Source organism: Mus caroli, unplaced genomic scaffold (genome assembly GCF_978045245.1).
Source record: "Mus caroli unplaced genomic scaffold, Mus_caroli_1 scaffold_15, whole genome shotgun sequence".
Taxonomy (NCBI): Eukaryota; Metazoa; Chordata; class Mammalia; order Rodentia; family Muridae; genus Mus; species Mus caroli.
Window position 1 is genome coordinate 37172149 of NW_028227270.1, and position 19119 is coordinate 37191267.

General features: G+C 37.2%; 1 protein-coding gene across 2 annotated transcripts in view; it reads right to left on the minus strand.

The window, feature by feature from the left end:
* Positions 1–19119, minus strand: part of Tmem161b (transmembrane protein 161B) — a 70451-nt gene that overhangs the window by 38325 nt on the left and 13007 nt on the right. The window contains exon 2 of one of the 2 annotated variants that reach the window (XM_021179988.3): positions 4388–4491. The exons of the other annotated variant lie outside the window; for it this stretch is intronic. Within the exon in view, the coding sequence (XP_021035647.1) occupies positions 4388–4491 (104 nt within the window). The remainder of the gene's footprint in view (positions 1–4387; positions 4492–19119) is intronic. 2 annotated transcript variants of the gene reach the window in all.

A 19119-nucleotide genomic window follows, 5' to 3' on the forward strand; every position in this document is an offset into this window, starting at 1 on the left:
GGCTGTGGAGTACTTTGAGGCCTTGGCTGCATGAATAAACTGTTTCTATCTGCCTGTGACTCTTCACATCTCCTAAGCTTCCAGGTCTCCCATGCCCCACTTCCTTTCCTGGCATGAAACTCAGATCTCATAGCTCAGCTCTGTCCAGGAAACCTAGACAGGAGTTCTATTTTCCAGCCTCCTGTAATTTTCTTGAAGCTGACTTACATTTTACTATTTTTTATATAATACAAAGCTAGTATAGTTGCTGGCGTATAGTAACTGCTCAGAAAGGATCACTGAAACAAAATACTTCTGTTTCCTTCCTAATTCAATGAGTACACACACACACACCAAAAAGTCTCTAATGACAATTAATAGGTGAGGAGGAACTTCCTGCAATTCCTATGCAAGTGCAGAATTTTAACTTACAGTTGACTTGTTTGTTATTCAGGGTAGTTACGTTCTATAAGGGAAACACTGAATCATCGCTCCTAGGAAATACAGGAACCTAACCCTGTATTAGAATATAAGATGGCTAGGTGCCAAAGAATACCACTAAGAACACAGTAAGTATAACCATATGCTAGCTGCAACTGTCTGTATATGAATATATATGATGTATATAAAAAAGGATATTCTACATATCTATGACATTCTCTGAAAGGCAAAACACTGCAAGGAAAAAGGGGAAAAGGTGATCCTATTTACTAAACTGCTAACAGAAACTTCAGTCTACTTGTGGTTAGAGATCACATTTACAATCCTGTTCACACAGGACAATGCCAGGACAAGATGGGGAGTACACGAGAAGCCATTAATGTAGCAAATAGGAGTTCAGCCTACTCAGTGGTATATACCACTTACCCTTAGTAGGTATTTGAAACTGCAGACACTATCAAACCTTATATATGCTATGTTTTGTATGCATATATACGTTTTGATTAAGTTTAATTTATAAATTAGGTACAGTAAGAAAGTAACAATGAGGAACAAATAGAAAAATTGTAACAAGATACTGTAATAAAAGTCATTAATACCGCCTCTCACAATCTCACTGTACTACTGACCTTTCTTGTGACCGAGTGAGGTAATACAACGTCTGGATGATCAGATGACGTGAAGGGTAAATGATTTAAGGAACCTGATCTATGATGTAAAGATAACTTGAATACAGTACCCTGATACCACAAAAGTAATCCTTATCCCGACCTAGGATTAAGTGATGAACAGGCAGGTCACATGTAGTGTGACCAGTTAGGAAGAGAGTGTAGTTTCATTATGTTATTTAGGATGGTATGTCATTTTTAAAAACCTTTATTTCTGAAGCTTTTCCATTTAGTGTTTTCAGACTGTGATGGAATGCAGTGGAAAGTACCATCACAGCTTTAGGGGGAACTGTGGCACTAGACCATGACTTGGGCTTCTAAAGGAAGGCCTGAAGCTGTTTATCTGTCATCATCTAGACCTGAGTATATTACTTACAACTGATTCCCATGGGTAAAATGGAATTATCACTACCTACTTGAAAAGAGAAACAGCTATCTTGTTATATCCGAGGTACAGTAAAATCATCTCAGCTTCCTCTGGACCTTCAGCTACTACTAGTCAAGCTACTACCAGCTATGAATACATCAGTCTGAGTTCTAGGCTTGGTACCTCAGAATCTTTCAATTCATAATCCACTCTCTTTTCACTTGTCAACCAGCACAGCATTTAACAGTTGACTCTGAGGTCATAGAGAGAGAAAAAAGCCCACGAAATGCAGGACAAGTAGAGTATCTTTCACCACTTAAAAGATAACTCAATTCCTTCCTCACCATTTTGTGAGGAATCCAGTGGAACAGCTGTCCAATCACACTGCCACCCCATTTGACAGATGTGAAGCCTCATTAACCAAGTACTGGGACTCTGCAGGTTACATGTCCCAATGTATCCTGGTCCTACTTCACTTAGAATAGCCAAATGAAGTATTTAGTTTTTTAAAAAAATTATCCTATGCTTTATATAAATACAAAGACTTTACAGTTTTTTCTTTTTAAACAAACAAAAAATGTTAAAATTATGGCAATGTTAGTGAGAACTAGAAAAATAATAAACTTTTTATGTTAAAAGGCTTGTTAATTTTAAAATCTTGCTTATTTTTTTAGATACAGGTGCTTATTTTTGAAAGCATTGACCAGCTTAATTATCAAGTCAATATACTTAATCAGGTGTCACTTTAATCTCTGCACTGCAAAGATCCAGAGGTCAAAGAGATACAAGGAATTAAGTTAACATAAACCCAAGTACTATCCTTTAAGAAAATTATAATTTATTTATATTATGAAATAAATGAATAAGATGATACCTACAAAAACTAAAAAAATAAAATAAAATAAAAAATTTCACCCAAATTCTTTAGCATACTGTTGGCTAGTACTGTGGTATTTACACATGTATTCTTCACATAAATGGTCTTACTAAACAGTTCTATCAAACATAGTAATTCCCAAGCCATCACATAATAGTTTCAATTGCTCAAATGACTTCAAATAAAAACTACCATTTACAATCAATAGTACATAAGCCACTAGGATGGTATCAATTTTAAACACAGTATGGTTTCATATCATGGAAGGTTGACAAGAGTAATTTATCCTAAATTAAGCTATAAATCAAGGACCGTATTCTATTGAGTTAGTTAACAGTGCTGAGAGTTGGCGTTTGTTGACTTCAAATGCCAGCGTAAAACCTTAAACAGGTAGGTAACATTAAAACACAAGACAAAACAGTGGAAACACAAAATAATAACAGAAAAGTAACCTAACTCAAATATATGGCTTTTAACAGAACTTCCTTTTTCATTAAAGGCAGCCTTAATCAATACAAAATACATTGTTTACAAGAGCAAGTTTCAATCACAAGAAAATCAACCTCATGTTTCATTTTCAAGACTGAGTTTCACACATCTTATAAAAGACCAAACTTTGATAGGACGTAGCTCAGTGAGAAACCTTAGCTCTTAGCATATACAGTACCTACCCTAGGTTCAACTGAAAAGCTTATAACATATTACTTTAACAAATTTATTTTACATATTTTAAGGTTTTATGTTTATTTCTATTGTCATTTACTTAGAACTAATAATTTGCCCAGCTGACATTTTATTCTTTCATAATCTATAGAATGCAAATTAAGTTATAAGATTATGGAAGGTACATAAAATCCCAGCCATAAATGATAGATTTGTACACATAACAATTTCATCAAAAATGTCCATCACTCTTTATTCATTTAAAATACATTTAAACAGTTTATTTCAGTACATAATCAGTACACATGCAAATATGTTGTATTAAAAACTTTAAAGTTTGAATATTTTCCTATATTTGACTATCACAAAGGAAAAAGTACAAAACATAGCAAACACGAATAAAAGAGAAAATAAAGGTGAAAGAAACTTAAATTCTGTAAAAGGAATAGTCTTCTAAATTAAAGGCGTATTTGTCTTGCTGTACAAAAATATATTAGTAAGAGAGCCACTCATTGTGTTCAAGCTTCAAAGGTCTACACAAAGACAGTGGTCAGCATTTAATCAGCTACTGAAGCAGCTATACTGTACTGAAGTAGCATTTTGTAACTGCCAGTACTGTTCAAAGCTTGCATTTCTGTGTACAGATTTCTCTATAACTTTATCATCTAACTTCTTTTTTTTGATTTTATAAAATTATGCGAATCCTAACATGTCAACCTAGAGTGGAGATAAATAGTATTATATTTACAGTATAACAGATTAAATAATACAACATAATTCCACTCCTTCCTCACTGAATCAAGGAGATTAAAATTTTCTGCAATAAAACAAATTATCTGCAAGAACATCTGGTTCTTATACTAATTTTTAAATTAAGTCACCAAAAGCATGGCATTTATTCTAATTTCTTTCCAACATTTAAGCACTTGCTTCTAACTTTCCACCCTCTTGCTGACCAGCTTTTAAAGGTAACTAGAAAAGATACTTCCTATTTTCAGTGGTCAGAGAATAGACAGAAGGAAAAGGAAGAATGGGATTAGGAACTGGATCTCATCTGCTTGTTGCCTTTGTGCTATACAGTTAAACCACCATGCCAAGAGAAAGCAAGCCTCTCTCCTAACACTCACTCTTGTTATTTTGGAATCAGATTCACATTTGTACTTGGAGGAAGTCACTCAGCCTTATAAGCTGGAGACTCCAGGTGCCAGGCATTATCCAGGTGACATGGTGTGTGCTCATAATCCTAGTACTTGTAAGGCAGGAAGATTAACGACAGGGAACTGAAGGTACCTTAACTACATAGGGAACTCTAGGCCAGCCTGGGCTATATTAAAGCTTGTCTCAAAACAAACAAAAAATGTGCCCATTGCAATCAGCCTATGCCTTCCTTACCTGCCATTACAGAGTAGCCATCGAGCAAGAGAATAGTGAGGTATAATCTTCTGCATGACACTGGCCATCACCATGGTAACAACCAGCTGTATACCTATCACACCCTGTGTGAAAAAAGAAACAAATAAATTTAACAATAAATTATTAATGTTTGGGGACCCTGTGGAAAACTCTATACATTTCGAAAATTCTATTTTAAAAAACTGGCTTTAACATTAAATTATCTTGTTCTTGTGGCATTTAAGTGTTCAGGAACACATACTTTGTTTAAACTACAGTATGGGTTTCACCTCCAAAATTCTCTTCAAATTACCAAAGTATCACATGCTTGAGAACACATGTAAAATAGACCAATCATTCAAAATTTATTCCCAAGAGTACTCTATATAAATTAGGGGTATCTGGTCAATTTTGGAGAAAGTTCTATGAGGTGCTAAGAAGACTTGTTTTTGTTTGGGGAACTGTTCTGTAAATATCTGTTAGGTTCATCTGGTTTGTAACATCTGTTAGCTCTAGCATTTCTATCTAGAACTTGTCTGTATGGCCTGTCTATTGTTAAGAGTGTGGAAGTAAAATCTCCCACTATCAGTGTGTGAGGGTCAATATGTGATTTAAGCTTAGTAGTTTTTCTTTTACTAACTTGAGCATCCTTGTGTTTGGTGCACCAATATTAAGACTTTAAATGTATTCTTGTTTTTTGTGGTTTTGGTTTTTTTGATATTGACTGCTTTTGGTTTGAGGCTTTTTTTTTTTTCAGGTCAGATATGAGATCAGCTACATCAGCTTGCTTCTTAGATCCATTTGCTTAGAATATCTTTTCAATCTCTTTAACCTGAGACAGAGTCTATTCTTGATGTTTCATGGACAGGGTAGCAAGATGGTTTCATTTCGTGTTCATTCTCTTAGTCTATGTCTTTTTACTGAAAAATTGAAACCAATAATGTTGAGGAATATCAATGAGCAGTGTTTATTGATTCTTGTTTGTGTGTGTCTGTGTGTGTATTTACCCTCTCTTTATTTACTAGCCTGGGATTATTATTTGTATTCTTCCTCCCCGCCCCTTTCTGTCCTTTCTATATGTATTTATGGGTTCCAGTTTATTAGCTTTTTAAAATGTGATTCCTAAGTAACAAGTGGGTCTCCACATCTACACCTGTTTCTTGTGACTTTCCCTGGGCTCTTTCCTTCTGTTTGTCTTGTCCTATTCTGATGTGTTAATTTTTCTTTTATATTTCATTGTTTACTTAGAAACCTGTTTATTTTCCAATTAAAGATAGAAAGTGGGTGGATCTGGACTGGAGGGGAGGTGGGGAAGAACTCTGAGGAGTAGATGGAGGGGAAACTGTAATCAGGATATATCATGTGAGGGGGGGAATTTTATTTTCAAGGAAAAAAAACAGTAAATTAAGAGTATGTAATATGGTGAAAGTATTGGTTTCATCATCATTCTATAATTCATTTAAGAATGAAAATAGGAAACTTTAAAACCACTAGGCTGGGCAAAGTGGCACAAACCTTCAATCCCAGCACTCAGAAACCAGACGCAAGAGGCTACATAGTGAGACCCTGTCTCAAAAAAACATAAAAAGAGCAGTATATGCAAAGCCAGACCTGGTGGTGAATGACAACGGAAGCTGAGGCAGGAAGACTGATTCAGAGTCAGAAGCCAAAGTGAGCTATCACACCTCTAAACAAACAGAAAGACAAAAGCAAAACACTACAAACCCCCAGGCTAAGCCCACCTCTTTAGACTGACTGCACAAGTGAATGAGTATAGACCATTGACTGAACTAAGTGTAGAAGCGTGAGGGCAGAACTATATTCCTCATCAACTACTGGATCTACGTAGCAGTGTGGTTCCGGCACACCATCTACTTAAACACTGGACCTTTGTTTCCAGAGACAATACTCCAGTCTACCTGACTGAACGGGCTAAGAGTAAAATCTAAGTGACTGCTATCATTAGAAGTTCCGAGGTGTTCTTAAACAGGACTGCTTTTAAAGGTACCTGATCAGTTTTACCTCTGCTTTGTGTGCGCATGCTCTAACGCCGTAAACTCAGGCAACTGGGTTACAAATAGGGCCCCTTTCATTCTGTTTTGCATCCATGGTTACATTACTACACTTTACATTCCCCACTGTTTTACCTGTAGTTTGTAACCAAAGTTCTGCAATTTCTATACTCTGAATATAACCACAAAAAAAAAAAAAAAAAAAAACTCTTCTTCAACAGTGTGCCTGGTTGGTTTCTTTAAAATTATAGATTTAAATGGCAAAGGAGTTTTGAGTTAGTAAAGTGTTGTAGATGACGTGAGCATCACTCAACCTGGCCTTGAATATGGTGATAGCAGCCCAGAGTGTCAAGGTCAGCAATATGGCCACTCACAGACACACTGACAATTTGACAATTTAAGAGTACAGTCATTTCTATGCTCAACAGTAAAACCATATTTTTAGTCACACTTAATAGAAAGTCACTGCTATAAAATGTTATTGCAGGAAGACTGATCTAAACAATGTTTATGATAGAACATGATAAAGTGGAGAAGGACATCACTTCTCTTCTTTCAAATTTCAAACTGTAGTGAGATTCTGCTGTTAACAGCTCTACTGTTAAAGATGCAAACCATGTAATATACAAGTAATCCAACAAACGTCAGAGAAACAGACTTAATAATCCAGGCTCCAAAATAATGACTTTATACCTTTGGTACCTGGAGGGAAAAAAGCATTCTAGAAATAATGTTGAAAAATTGAAAGACTGATCAAATATGAAGCCAAAAAGAGACTTAAGGAGACTCACCTCGAGAAAGTCAAAGCTGGTATATTCTCAGTATTTTAGTTCATGGACAAATTATTCAATGCAAACGTGAAACTCTCATTTGTTCAATTTACTATGTCACTTTCCTCTACTGAAATGAAGCTGAAAATAGCTTTCCAAAACCTCATCCACATACTGTGCTAAACACATGATTGCCTAACAGGAATCTTTCAGCTTTCTAAAGGGAATCAGTAAGTCTTTCCTAGAAGGTGTCCCTGTTAGATGAGTACACACATGATACAAAAGGAAACATCACTGTGACCCGAAAGCAGGGATCTAGAGTAAGAGGTCCTTTAAAAACTATGTGAAAAAGATTTCAGCATAGTTTCTTCTTTTCATACACATATAGGTGAGATACACTGTCAAATTGTGGTTTTTGGAGAATTGTCTCAGTAATTGACTCTTTTACTAGCACCAACTTAGACCAAGTTCTACAGCATGAGCGACTGTAGCATTATTATCAGATTTGAACATTTTCAAGTCTCTTAAATGCTCTGATTTTTTTCTTTTTAAATTTCTTTAACAGAGGATATTTTTAAAGAAATTTAACTATGGAGTTAAGAAAATTTCACAACATAAAGCTTTTAAACAGATGCACTGAAGCTTCAAAGACTATCATAGCTGAATCTCAAACATTCCACCATGCACTCTTAATGGTTTTTATTGGGACCTTAAAATAATAACTTGGTCAAACAGTTTCTATCTGGATTCACTGCCTTTGTTCAAACTCCCTTGACAACTGGAACTAGGAAAATTAACTTATGAAACAGTTTAGGAACCCAAGAGAGTTGTGAAACCTATGGTAAATTGCAGTGAACTTTTCCAAGTCTACTAATCTAAGGCCATCAAGAGTGAGGAAAAGTTACATCTAGTGTCTAGAATGACCATTTTAATTATTGTCAGTAATAGTTTCTGAGCAGGTTAAAAAAAAATCTTACCAATGAAAATTAAGTAATTCTCCAAGAAATAAAAAACCAAATACCAATAGTTTCTTTTGCTTGTCAACACTAGAAACAAAACTTCAATAAATACAAACAAGCTGCAATTTTAAATTTCAAACTTTTGAAAATTATGTCACCTTCAGTGGAGCTGACATTGTTATGTTTCATTAAAGTAGCTCTCCTGCTGGCAAACAAATTGAAAGGAAACACACACTGTTTACTACTAGAAGGCATATTTGCATGTAAACTTGGGACTCACATCACCCCAAATGGTTTCAATTATCATCTCCTGAGTAAGTTAGGCAACAAAAAGGAAAAAGGCTATTACCCATTGACCTTCACATTTTTTTGTTTGTTTCTCAACAGTTTAAAATGTTTAGCAGCTGAAAGAAAGTTATACTCCTTACAGATTTCTTAAACATGTGAACAGCATTTTACTCCTAAAGAACAGAAAACATCATTTCAACCTAGAGTAATACAACACTTAAGAATTCACACTTTAGGCACTTAACAAACCTCTAGACAATTAACAAAGGAAAACAATTTAAATGACCTAAATCATACAGTACTTGGTTATGGACTTACATTGAACCCAGGTACCTAATTTCAAATTTAATGATTCTTCTACTAAAGTCTACTGAGATCACTTAATTAACATATATTCAGGAACAAGCCACTGCATGGTGCTTTAGAACACTAGAGGCAAGAAAATGTGTGTGGTCTTGACCTCTAATGAGCAGTTAGCACATACTTTATGTACTGGCTTTGTGTCAACTTGACACAGACTTTATGTACTGGCTTTGTGTCAACTTGACACAGGCTGGAGTTATCACAGAGAAAGGAGCTTCAGGTAAGGAAATGCCTCCATGAGATCCAGCTGTAAGGCATTTTCTCAATTAGTGATCAAGGGTTGAGGACCCCTTGTGGGTGGTACCATCTCTGGGCTGGTAGTCTTGGGTTCTATAAGAAAGCAAGCTGAGCAAGCCAGGGGAAGCAAGCCAAGCCAGTAAGGAACATCCCTCCATGGCCTCTGCATCAGCTCCTGATTCCTGACCTGCTTGAGTTCCACTTCTGATTTCCACTGGTGATGAACAGCAATGTGGAAAGTGTAAGCTGAATAAACCATTTCCTCCCCAACTTGCTTCTTGATCATGATGTTTGTGCAGGAATAGAAACCCTGATTAATAAGACACCTTTTAGATGAGAGTTACATATTCTATTAAAAAGTGATGAAAAGATGAGCATTCTATGGCAATACAACAAAGGGGAAAGAAGTTGAGAACAAAACTATGACAGGTCACTATGGAAGGTCAATTCAAGAGGCAGTATTCAAGAGGCAGTAGCGTGGTCAATCAAAAGTGCTAACTGCTGAATGGGAAAGATGGAAGGCCAAAACCAGATATCAAGAGGTGAGACTATCTGACTTAAAATTTAAACTTAAGGCTATAATACTATGAAATGTGGTAGGCCATGGTGAGTAGTTAAGAAAACTCTTCTGGAGACCAAGAGCAAATATGGAAAAGATCAGCAGCACTAAGCCAATGGCTCAAAGGAGAGAAGAGGACCTGAAGTTCAAGAAGGAAACAGGACAGCAGAGTCTCTTATTTCAGTGGCAGGAACTATTTACATCTGTGTTTGTCGCATAGTGATAATTTAATTAATTTCAAACAATAACAAAGCACTATAAAACAAATTATACCATCACAGAAATAAATCTAAAAAGCAAAAATATGCTGTCCTGCTGGTTATGGTGACATATGCTGGTTATGGTGACATAATCTCAGGAAACAAAAGCAGGAAAACTGCAAGGTCTTCCTTCTTTTTCGTTTTTCTTTTTTTTTTAGGTGAGGCTACAAAAAGTTGGTATCCTCCCTGGGCTACACAGGAAACATATTTCAAAACAAACAAATCTCAAAAAAAAAAAAAAAAAAAAAAACCAACTCTCTAATATGCATAAGCTGATAACTTGCTAGCTGTGACCAGGAACTTAGCACAAAAACCTGTTTTTATTGACAGTTACACCTCCATCACTCAGAGCAATATCATTTAGAATCGTTTTGACAGCAAGTACAGCATGTGACAGCCGAATGAATGAAATTATAAAGATTCAGTATTAACAAAATTTATAATCCAAGATAACATTTGGGCACAAATTTGCACAGTATAAGGAAGTGCTACAGAAATTGAAAAACTGGATATGAAAGTTTCATAGAAATGGGGAAACCTAAGATGGAAATTGAAATTTCACAAACAAGGAAAATTCCAGGCTAAATGACAAGCATAAATATGAAAGAAGAGAGAGAGAGAGAGAGAGAGAGAGAGAGAGAGAGAGAGAGAATGTGTTCCCAAAGTTCTGATCACCAAGAACCTTTAAAACACATTAGGTTGAATATTAAATATTCCCTAAAAAGGAGTCATCTCCAGGTGGCTGATCTCACTGAAAGGTGATATAATTTAGCCTAAATAATGAAGGGGTCATTCAGTGATGGGGTCATATAATTTGATGGCATTACTGGGAAATGGTAGGAACTAAAAGGTGGATAGGCATGGATGAGAGGAAAGAAATCCCTTAAGGATGTTTCTTTAAAAGGTACAATTTGTTCCTATCCCTTTCCCATCTGCCTTACTGTCTTCTCAAAATGGCAAATACTCTCCTGCCTCAGCACACTGTCAGAAACAAGGGAATAGTTGGCATGAACCAATTTTAACACTGTAAAATCTTTAAAATGCTTTTGTATTTAATCATATCAGGTATTTTGTCATGGCAACAAAACTTCTAACATGGCAAGTATTTAACTCTCATATTCTGTTTGATTAAAAATAACATTTTGGAAGTCTAAGTAGTCAGAAATAGGGCAATGAGCATATACAGAATTAGACTCGTTAGTAATCTGCTTACTCAAAAAGAAGTTCTAATACAAAAAAAGAGAGAGAGAGAGAGAGAGAGAGAGAGAAAAGGCAGTTAAAACCAAGAGGTATGGACAGAGAGAGACCATTCCAGATGAAAATAAAACTGAGTATGCCTGAATACAGGAGACTACAACTGAGGAGGGCTCATGGTATGTTGAGAAGTTCCCTTTGGTGTGGCTAACACTATATAACAAAGTGGTAGACTGAAAGAATCTCAAGAAGCAGGTGGCAAGCCTCAGAGAAGCTACCCAAGGACACTTGAGTACAGCCTCAGCTTTGCAGAAAATACCTGTTTACTGATGTGGTAAGCATAGTCAATCTGCTTGAGGCACACTGATGAAACTCACGTTTGTAAGAGTGAGTGCTATGACTTCATTTACAGGAAAATGGAAGCTAGCAAGAAGATAATGCATTACGTTTACTAAGGACCCATTCAATTACTGTTTTAATGTGTAAGTTACACTAGTAACCAAAAGAACAGGCTAGTTGGTGAGTTTAGCACAGAAAACAGCAAGTACCACTGAAGGACATTTCACTCAGGAAATGCTTAAGACTGATGAAAAACTCATATGCAGTAGACCTTTATAGTATGTAAAATACATTCAACCCCAAATAGTTATGAATACATGTTTTACTTGTTTTTCTTCAGACTTACAACTGATAACGCAGACTTGTCTTCTCTTTATATAAAAAACAAATGAAACATTACTGCTTTTGACTCATAGATACAATTGATATGACTATACTCTCGACTACAAAGGCCAAAAGAAAAAACTATAGCTAAGTTCAATGTAAAAGGATATAATATTTCTTGCATTGTATGTTAATTTCATACTGAAATGCTAACCCTTCCTTCACCACCACATGCAAATAAAAGGTGATAAATCTTAAAACAAATAACATTGTCCAATGTTAAGTAACTGTGATGGTTTGTATGTTCTTGGACCAGGGAGTAGCACCATTTGGAGGCAAGGCCTTGTTGGAATCGGTGTGATCTGGTTGGAGTAGGTGTGTCACTGTGGATGTGGGCTTAAGATCCTCACCCCAGTTGCCTGGAAGTCAGTCTTCCACTAGCAGCCTTTGGATGAAGATGTAGAACTCTCAGCTCTGCCTGTGCCATGCCTGCCTGGTTACTGCCATGCTGCCACCTTGATGATAATGGACTGAACCTCTGAACCTGTAAGCCAGCCCCAATTAAATGTTGTTTTTTATAAGACTTGCCTTGGTCGTGGTGTATGTTCACAGCAGTAAAACCCTAACTAAGACAGTAATCCTCCAAGTTTAGGGAATAATTAAGTCTACAAAAGTGGTCTGGGAAAGTCTGGTTCAAGGAATGACATCTGATTCACTCAAGAGCCACTCCGCTCAAGTAGGCTGACAGTGGACCCACACCTCTCCTTCTCCAATCCACCAGTCTCATCCCCAGCTCTGTAGCAGAAAATTTGGTCTCCCGTTTTCTCTCTGACCCCATCCCCAATGAATCACAAAGATCTTCTCACCAAACCTTCTTTCTCCCAATCATCCATCCCACTCTCCTAGCCTCCAAAGTAGGCGTTCACTGGGAACAGGAGAGCTGAGAGCTGAGAGGCAGGGAAACAGATAAGCCAACCTTCACCACTTCCCTCCCCCTCTAAATCCAATCCCTGAATCTCAAGCCCAGCTCTTCAGCAAAACACCCATGGCAGCTCTCCCTGCCCCTGCTTCCAATCTTTCCCTTGTAACCTGTCTACCCCAACTCAGCACTGTACTTCAGCCCCCAACTTCAGCAGGTACCCCTTGCTAACCCACCACAAGCCAGAAAACCATACAGAATCCCTGCAGGTCTGGTATTCCAGCCTCATCCCCAGCTCTGCAAGAGAATGCCTGCTAAAGCTTTCTTTCTTTCCTCCTCTGCCTGCATCCCCTGTGGATCCTACAGACCTTCCCTCTCCCCATTTGTTGCTTTAGCCCTGCCCCAAACTCTAAGCAGGCATCTTCCCTTTTCTAACCCCTAGTCTCATTCCCAGCACTATAGCATACCCTCTTGGGTGACCTCTCTTCACTGACTGTCCCCCACTCCCATTGCCAATCCAAATAGACAAAAAAAGCAATTATTGAACCTTCTGTTCTCCCTCCTATGGATCCCCTTACACCCCTAGCCTACCCCTATTCCTATGTGTCAGCCCCCAATACCCAGAAACACATTTTATCTGGTACCCACAATGGTCACAACTATCACATCCATAGAAAACTTCCTACCAGGAACACCTCAGCATCACACTCACAAAGACAAATCCAGAAATCAGCACTTAGGCCTATAATCAAACCATTTCCAGATGCCTAGACACCAACTTAAAAACATAAGAATAACCAGGACAACATATTTCCACTAGAACAGTTATCCTACCACAGCATGACCCCAATATCCCAGCATAACTGAAGCACAAGAAAAAGAACTTAACACCAACTATATGAAGATGAAAGAGGTCCTTAAAGAGGTAATGAATAAACCCTTAGAGAAATACAGGAAAACACAAAGAAACAGCGTGATAATATGAATAAAACTGTTTAAGACCAGAATATAGAAATAGAATAAGAAAAGAAAAAACAAAACGAAGAAATGCTAGAAAAAAAATGTAGGAATTCCAACAGGAACTACAGGGGCAAGCTTCATGAACAGAATATAAGAGATAGAAGAGAGAATCGCAGGTGTTGAAGATATGACAGATGAAATGGATTACACCAGTCAAAGAAAATGTTAAATCCAAAAAAACCTCCTGAAACAAAGCAGCCAGGAAACCTGCAACACTATGAAAAGATCAAACCTAAGAATAATAGGAATAGAGGGAGGAGAAGAATACCAGCTCAAAAGTTCAGAAAATGTTTATCACAAAATTATAGTAGAAATTCTCCTAACCTAACGTTGATATCTAATAGAGATATAAGAAGCATAAAATACCAAACAGATTGGATCAGAAAAGAAAGTCACCTTGAGGCAGGGAATGGTAGCACAGACCTCTAATCCCAGCACTTAGGAAGGCAGGCAGATCTCTGAGACTTCAAGGTCAGCCCGACCTACAAAACCAATACCACGACAGCTAGGACTGTTACCCAGAGAAGCCTTGTCTAGGGGCAGGGAATAGCCTCTTTGCCACATAATAATCAAACATACTACAAGAATATTAATAACTGCAAGGGGAAAAGATCAAGTAACATATAAGGGACGACCAATTAGAAAGGAAAAGCCAGAAAGTCCTAGACAGATATGCTGCAGACTAGAAGAGACCACAGATGCCAGCCCAGACTATTATACCCTGCAAAAATTTCAGTCACCATTGAAGGAAAAATAAGATATTCCATGACAAATCCAAATTTAAACACTATATATCTACAAATCCACCCCTACAGAGAGTGCTAGAAGGAAAACTCCAAACTAAAGTTAACTATACCCATGAAAACGCAGGGAAGAAACACCAGCAAAATCAAAAGAGAAGCATACGGAAGCATATGCACAAATACACACACACACACACACACAGGCACACAAACACTGCCACCAGGAAAATAAAAGGAACCAAGAACCAAAGATCAATGATATCTTTCAGTATCAATAGTCTCAATTCCCCAGTACAAAGACACAGACTAACAAAATGGAAGTGAAAACAGGATCCAGACTTCTACTGCATCCAAGAAACACACTGAACATCAATGACAGATACTACCTCAGGGCTAGAAAAAATATTCTAAGCAAATGTACCTAAGAAGCAAGGTGGAGTAGCTATTTGAATATCTATCAAAACAGACTTCAAAACAAATCCAATCAGAAGATATAGGTAAGGACATTACTTACTCATTAGAGAAAAAAAACCTACCAAAGAGACATTTAAGTCCTTAGCATCTATGCCTCAAACACAAGGGCATTCAACTTTGTTAAAGAAAGACTACTACAGTTTAAACCACACAATGACCCTTACACACTGATAGTGAAAAACTTCAGTACCCCACTCTCACCAATGTATCGGTCATCCACACAAAAAAGTAAACAGAAATAATGGAACCAACAAACATTATCAATCAAATGGACCTAATAGGTATCTACAGAACATTCCATCCAAACGAAAGAATAAACCTTCTTAGTACCTCCTGGAACTTTCTCCAACATCAACTACATTTGCAGACATAAACAAGTTTCAGCAGACACAAGAAACTGAAATAACTCTCTGTATGCAGTCAGGCCACCACAGATTAAAGCTGGATACCAACAGTAACAGAAGCAACAGTAAGCTTACAAACTCATAGAAACTGAACAACTCTCTACTGAATGGGTAAAGACAGAAATGAAAAATTAAACTTTCTAGAATTCAACGAAAATAAATACACAGTATATATGATTTTATGGGACATAATGAATGCAGTTCTAAGAGGCTAGAACAAAGCACTAAGCACCTACATTTAAAAAAAAAAAACAAAACAAAAAAACCAAAGGAACAACAACAAATGCTGAAGAAATCTCATACCAGCAACTTAATAGCACACCTGAAAGCCCTGAAACACCCAAAAGGAGTAGATGGGAAGAAATGAACTCAGGGCTGAAATCAATAAAACAGAAACAAATCAATAAAACATAGTTTGTTCTGAGAAAAATTAATAAGATCAACAAAGCTTTATCCAAATTAACCAAAAGGCAGAGAGAGAACAAAGTCAGAAATGAAAAGAGGGACATAGCCATAGACACCAAGGAAAGCCAGAGAATTTAGGACATACCTAAAAAACCTGCACTCAACCAAGTTACAAAATCTAAAAAGAAATGGATAATTTTCTCTATAACCACTTACCAAAGTTAAATCAAGATCAGATAATCAATATAAAAGACCTATAACCCCTATTAAAATAGAAGCAGTCACTAAAAGTCTCCCAAGCAAAAAAAAAAAAACAAACAGCCAGATGGTTTTAGCACAGAATTCCACTAGACTTAAAAAAAAAAAAAAGTTAACAGCAATATCCCTCAAATTATTCCACAAACTAAGAGAACATTGCCCATTCACATTATGAGACTGCAGTCACCAAAACTACAAACAAAAGAAGAGAATTACAGACCAGTTTCCCTTATGAACATAGTTGTAGAAATAATAAAAAAATATTTGTAAACTAAATCCAAGACACATCAAAATGAACATCCACTACTATCAAGTAGGCTTTATCCCAGAGATGCAGGAATGGTTTAATGTATGAAAATCAATAAATGCAATCCACCACATGAACAAATTAAAAAAAAAAAAAAACAACAACAACAACCCACCACCATCTAACTAATTAGATGCACAAAAATCCTTTAACAAAATACATCCTTAATGATAAATGTCCTGAGATTAGGGATATAAAGGACATACCTAAATATAAAAGGCAGTTCAAAGCAAGCCCATAGCCAATAATCAAATTAGAGAGAAATTCAAATCAATTCCACTAAAATAAGGAACAAAACAGGTTGCCTACTCTCTCCATACCCATTCAATGCAGTACCTTAGCTAGAGCAGTAAGACAACTGAAGATCAAGGGGATACAAGTTTGAAAGAAGTAAAGTATTTTTATTTGGTGATGATATGACAACACATAAATGACTCTAAAAACTCTACCAGGGAACTCCTACAGCTGATATCTACTTTCAGCAAAGTAACAGGATACAAGATTAACTAAAATCAGTGGTCATTGTACACACAAATGACAAAGGACTGTGAAAGACACAGGGGAACAGCACTTTCACCACTCCTAACTTCAAGCTGTACTACACAGTTATAGTAATAAAAATCTGCATGAAACCGGCATAAAACCAGACAAATTGATGGATGGAGTCAAATAGAAGACCCGGACATAAAACCACACACCAATGGGCACCTGATTTTTGATAAAGAAGCCAGAAATGCACACTAGAAAAAAAAAAAGACAGCAATCTTTAACAAAACATTAGATACTTTGAACCTTATATAAAACAAAGTGGGGAATGGCCTTGAACGTAATGGCAGAGAAAACACTGATAGCACAGGCACTAAGATCTACAATTTATAAATGGGACATCATGAAACTGAAAAGCTTTTGTAAGGCAAAGGACACAGCAAACCGAAAAAGCAGCAGCCTACAGAATCAAAATATTTTTACTAATTCCACACTGATAGAGGGATAATATCCAAATTATATGAAGAACTCAAGAAACTAGGTATCAAGAAATCAAATAACACAATTTAAAAATGGGGTACAGATCTAAACAGAATTCTCAAAAGAGGAAAATCAAATGGCTAAGAAACATTTAAATAGAATGTTCAAAATCCTTAGTCATCAGGGAAATGCAAATCAATACTATTTTGAGATTCTATCTCACACCTGTCAGAATGGCTAAGATTAATAACACAAGTGACAGTTCATGCTGACAAGGATGTGGAGCAAGGCTAACATACATCTATTGCTGATAAGAATCCAAACATGTACAGCCACTATGGAAAGCAATATATTGTTTCCTTAGAAAGTTGGAATCAAGTTGGAATCAATTTACCTGAAGACCCAACTACATATACCCAAAGGATGTTTCAGCCTACCACAAGGACACTTGCTAAAACATGTTCATTGCTGTTCTGCTAAGAACAGACAGAAATTGGAAAAAACCTAGATGTCCCCTAAAGAAGAATGGAGTATTACTCAGCTGCTAAAACAATAAAAATAAAGTAAAATACAAAAAATATTGACATCATGAAATTTACAGACAAATGGATGGAAGTAGAAAAAAAAATCATCCTGAGTAAGGCAGCCCAGACCCTGAAATGTAAATATGGCATGTATTCACTTATATGTGGTTATTGGCCATTAAATAAATATCTAAGATAAAAATCTATATCAATCATATCACACATATATGGGACAAGAGGGGGCATATGCATCTCCCTAGGAGGAAGAAATAGATTTTATGGGTAGACTGAGAGTAGGGCAGAATGCAAATGGCAGCATCAGGGAGGAGGGGGCAAGGAGACAGGGTTGAGGATGAGAATGTAGAGAGAGAGAGACAGCTAGAATTTGCTGCTTTTATTTTGATACTAATTCCACTCTCCAAACAAGGAGTGAGTCAAGTACTCAGGTGACTTCTTGTGAACCAATCCCCTAATAAAAAGGAGCCAATCACTTGGAGAGCAGGAAGGACTTCCGGGTTGGGGAGAGGAAGAGAGAGAGGGGGTCCCTTTGGACAGGGATATTGTCAGGACAAGATGTAGCTACTAGTGTCTCCCAGCTTATATCACCGGAGAAATTAGATTTAATATAGCTTACAAGATTAGGATTCTAGTTGTTGCGCCCAGATATTGAGTTATCACTGTTTCTGAACTAAGTTTGTGTGGTGTTTCTCGCAGCAACTTGACTGGGTACAAGAGAAAAGGTGCAGCATCAAAGTCTGGGTTTGCCTGATGTGCACCTCAAAGGCTGTGGAAGTATTGAAGCATGGGGCTGAAGTGTTAACGACCCGCCAGTGGGAACCTAGCGAGCTAGGTGGAGAGTCTGCATGAGATAAAAACAGGTCTGCCATTCCCTACCAGTGCATGGCCAGCCAGGCCGCCAGAGCAGAGTTGCCGGCACAAGCCCTGGAACGTGCCGGTTCTTTTTTTGGTTTTCCTGCAACAAACGAGTGCCAATTGGCCATCTTATCACTAAAGGAGTCTTCCAGTACTGGGACTAGGTGGCATTCAAATGAACTGTTGGCCAGTGGGGTACCAAAGACATCCCCAAACAATCCAGGCTGTTACTAAGATAATAGCTTCCCCTCTGCAAACTGACTCCAGGGCCCCATTGCCAAGGACAACTTCCACCCAATTCAAAGAACATGGAGAAGTGGAGGTAGAGCCTACATGGCAGCCTCACCCACAAGTTCCAGTGTCTTTTGTGTGGTAAGGTACTCTGCAGGCTTCCAACGAGAAATGTAAACGCTAATCAAGCCACAAAACCTGTGACCTATAATGCCTGCAAGATACGCTAGGGCAATAGTAGCAAAGAACTTAAAGGAGTAGTCAACCAATGCTGATTTGACTTAAGGCTGCATCCTCAAGACA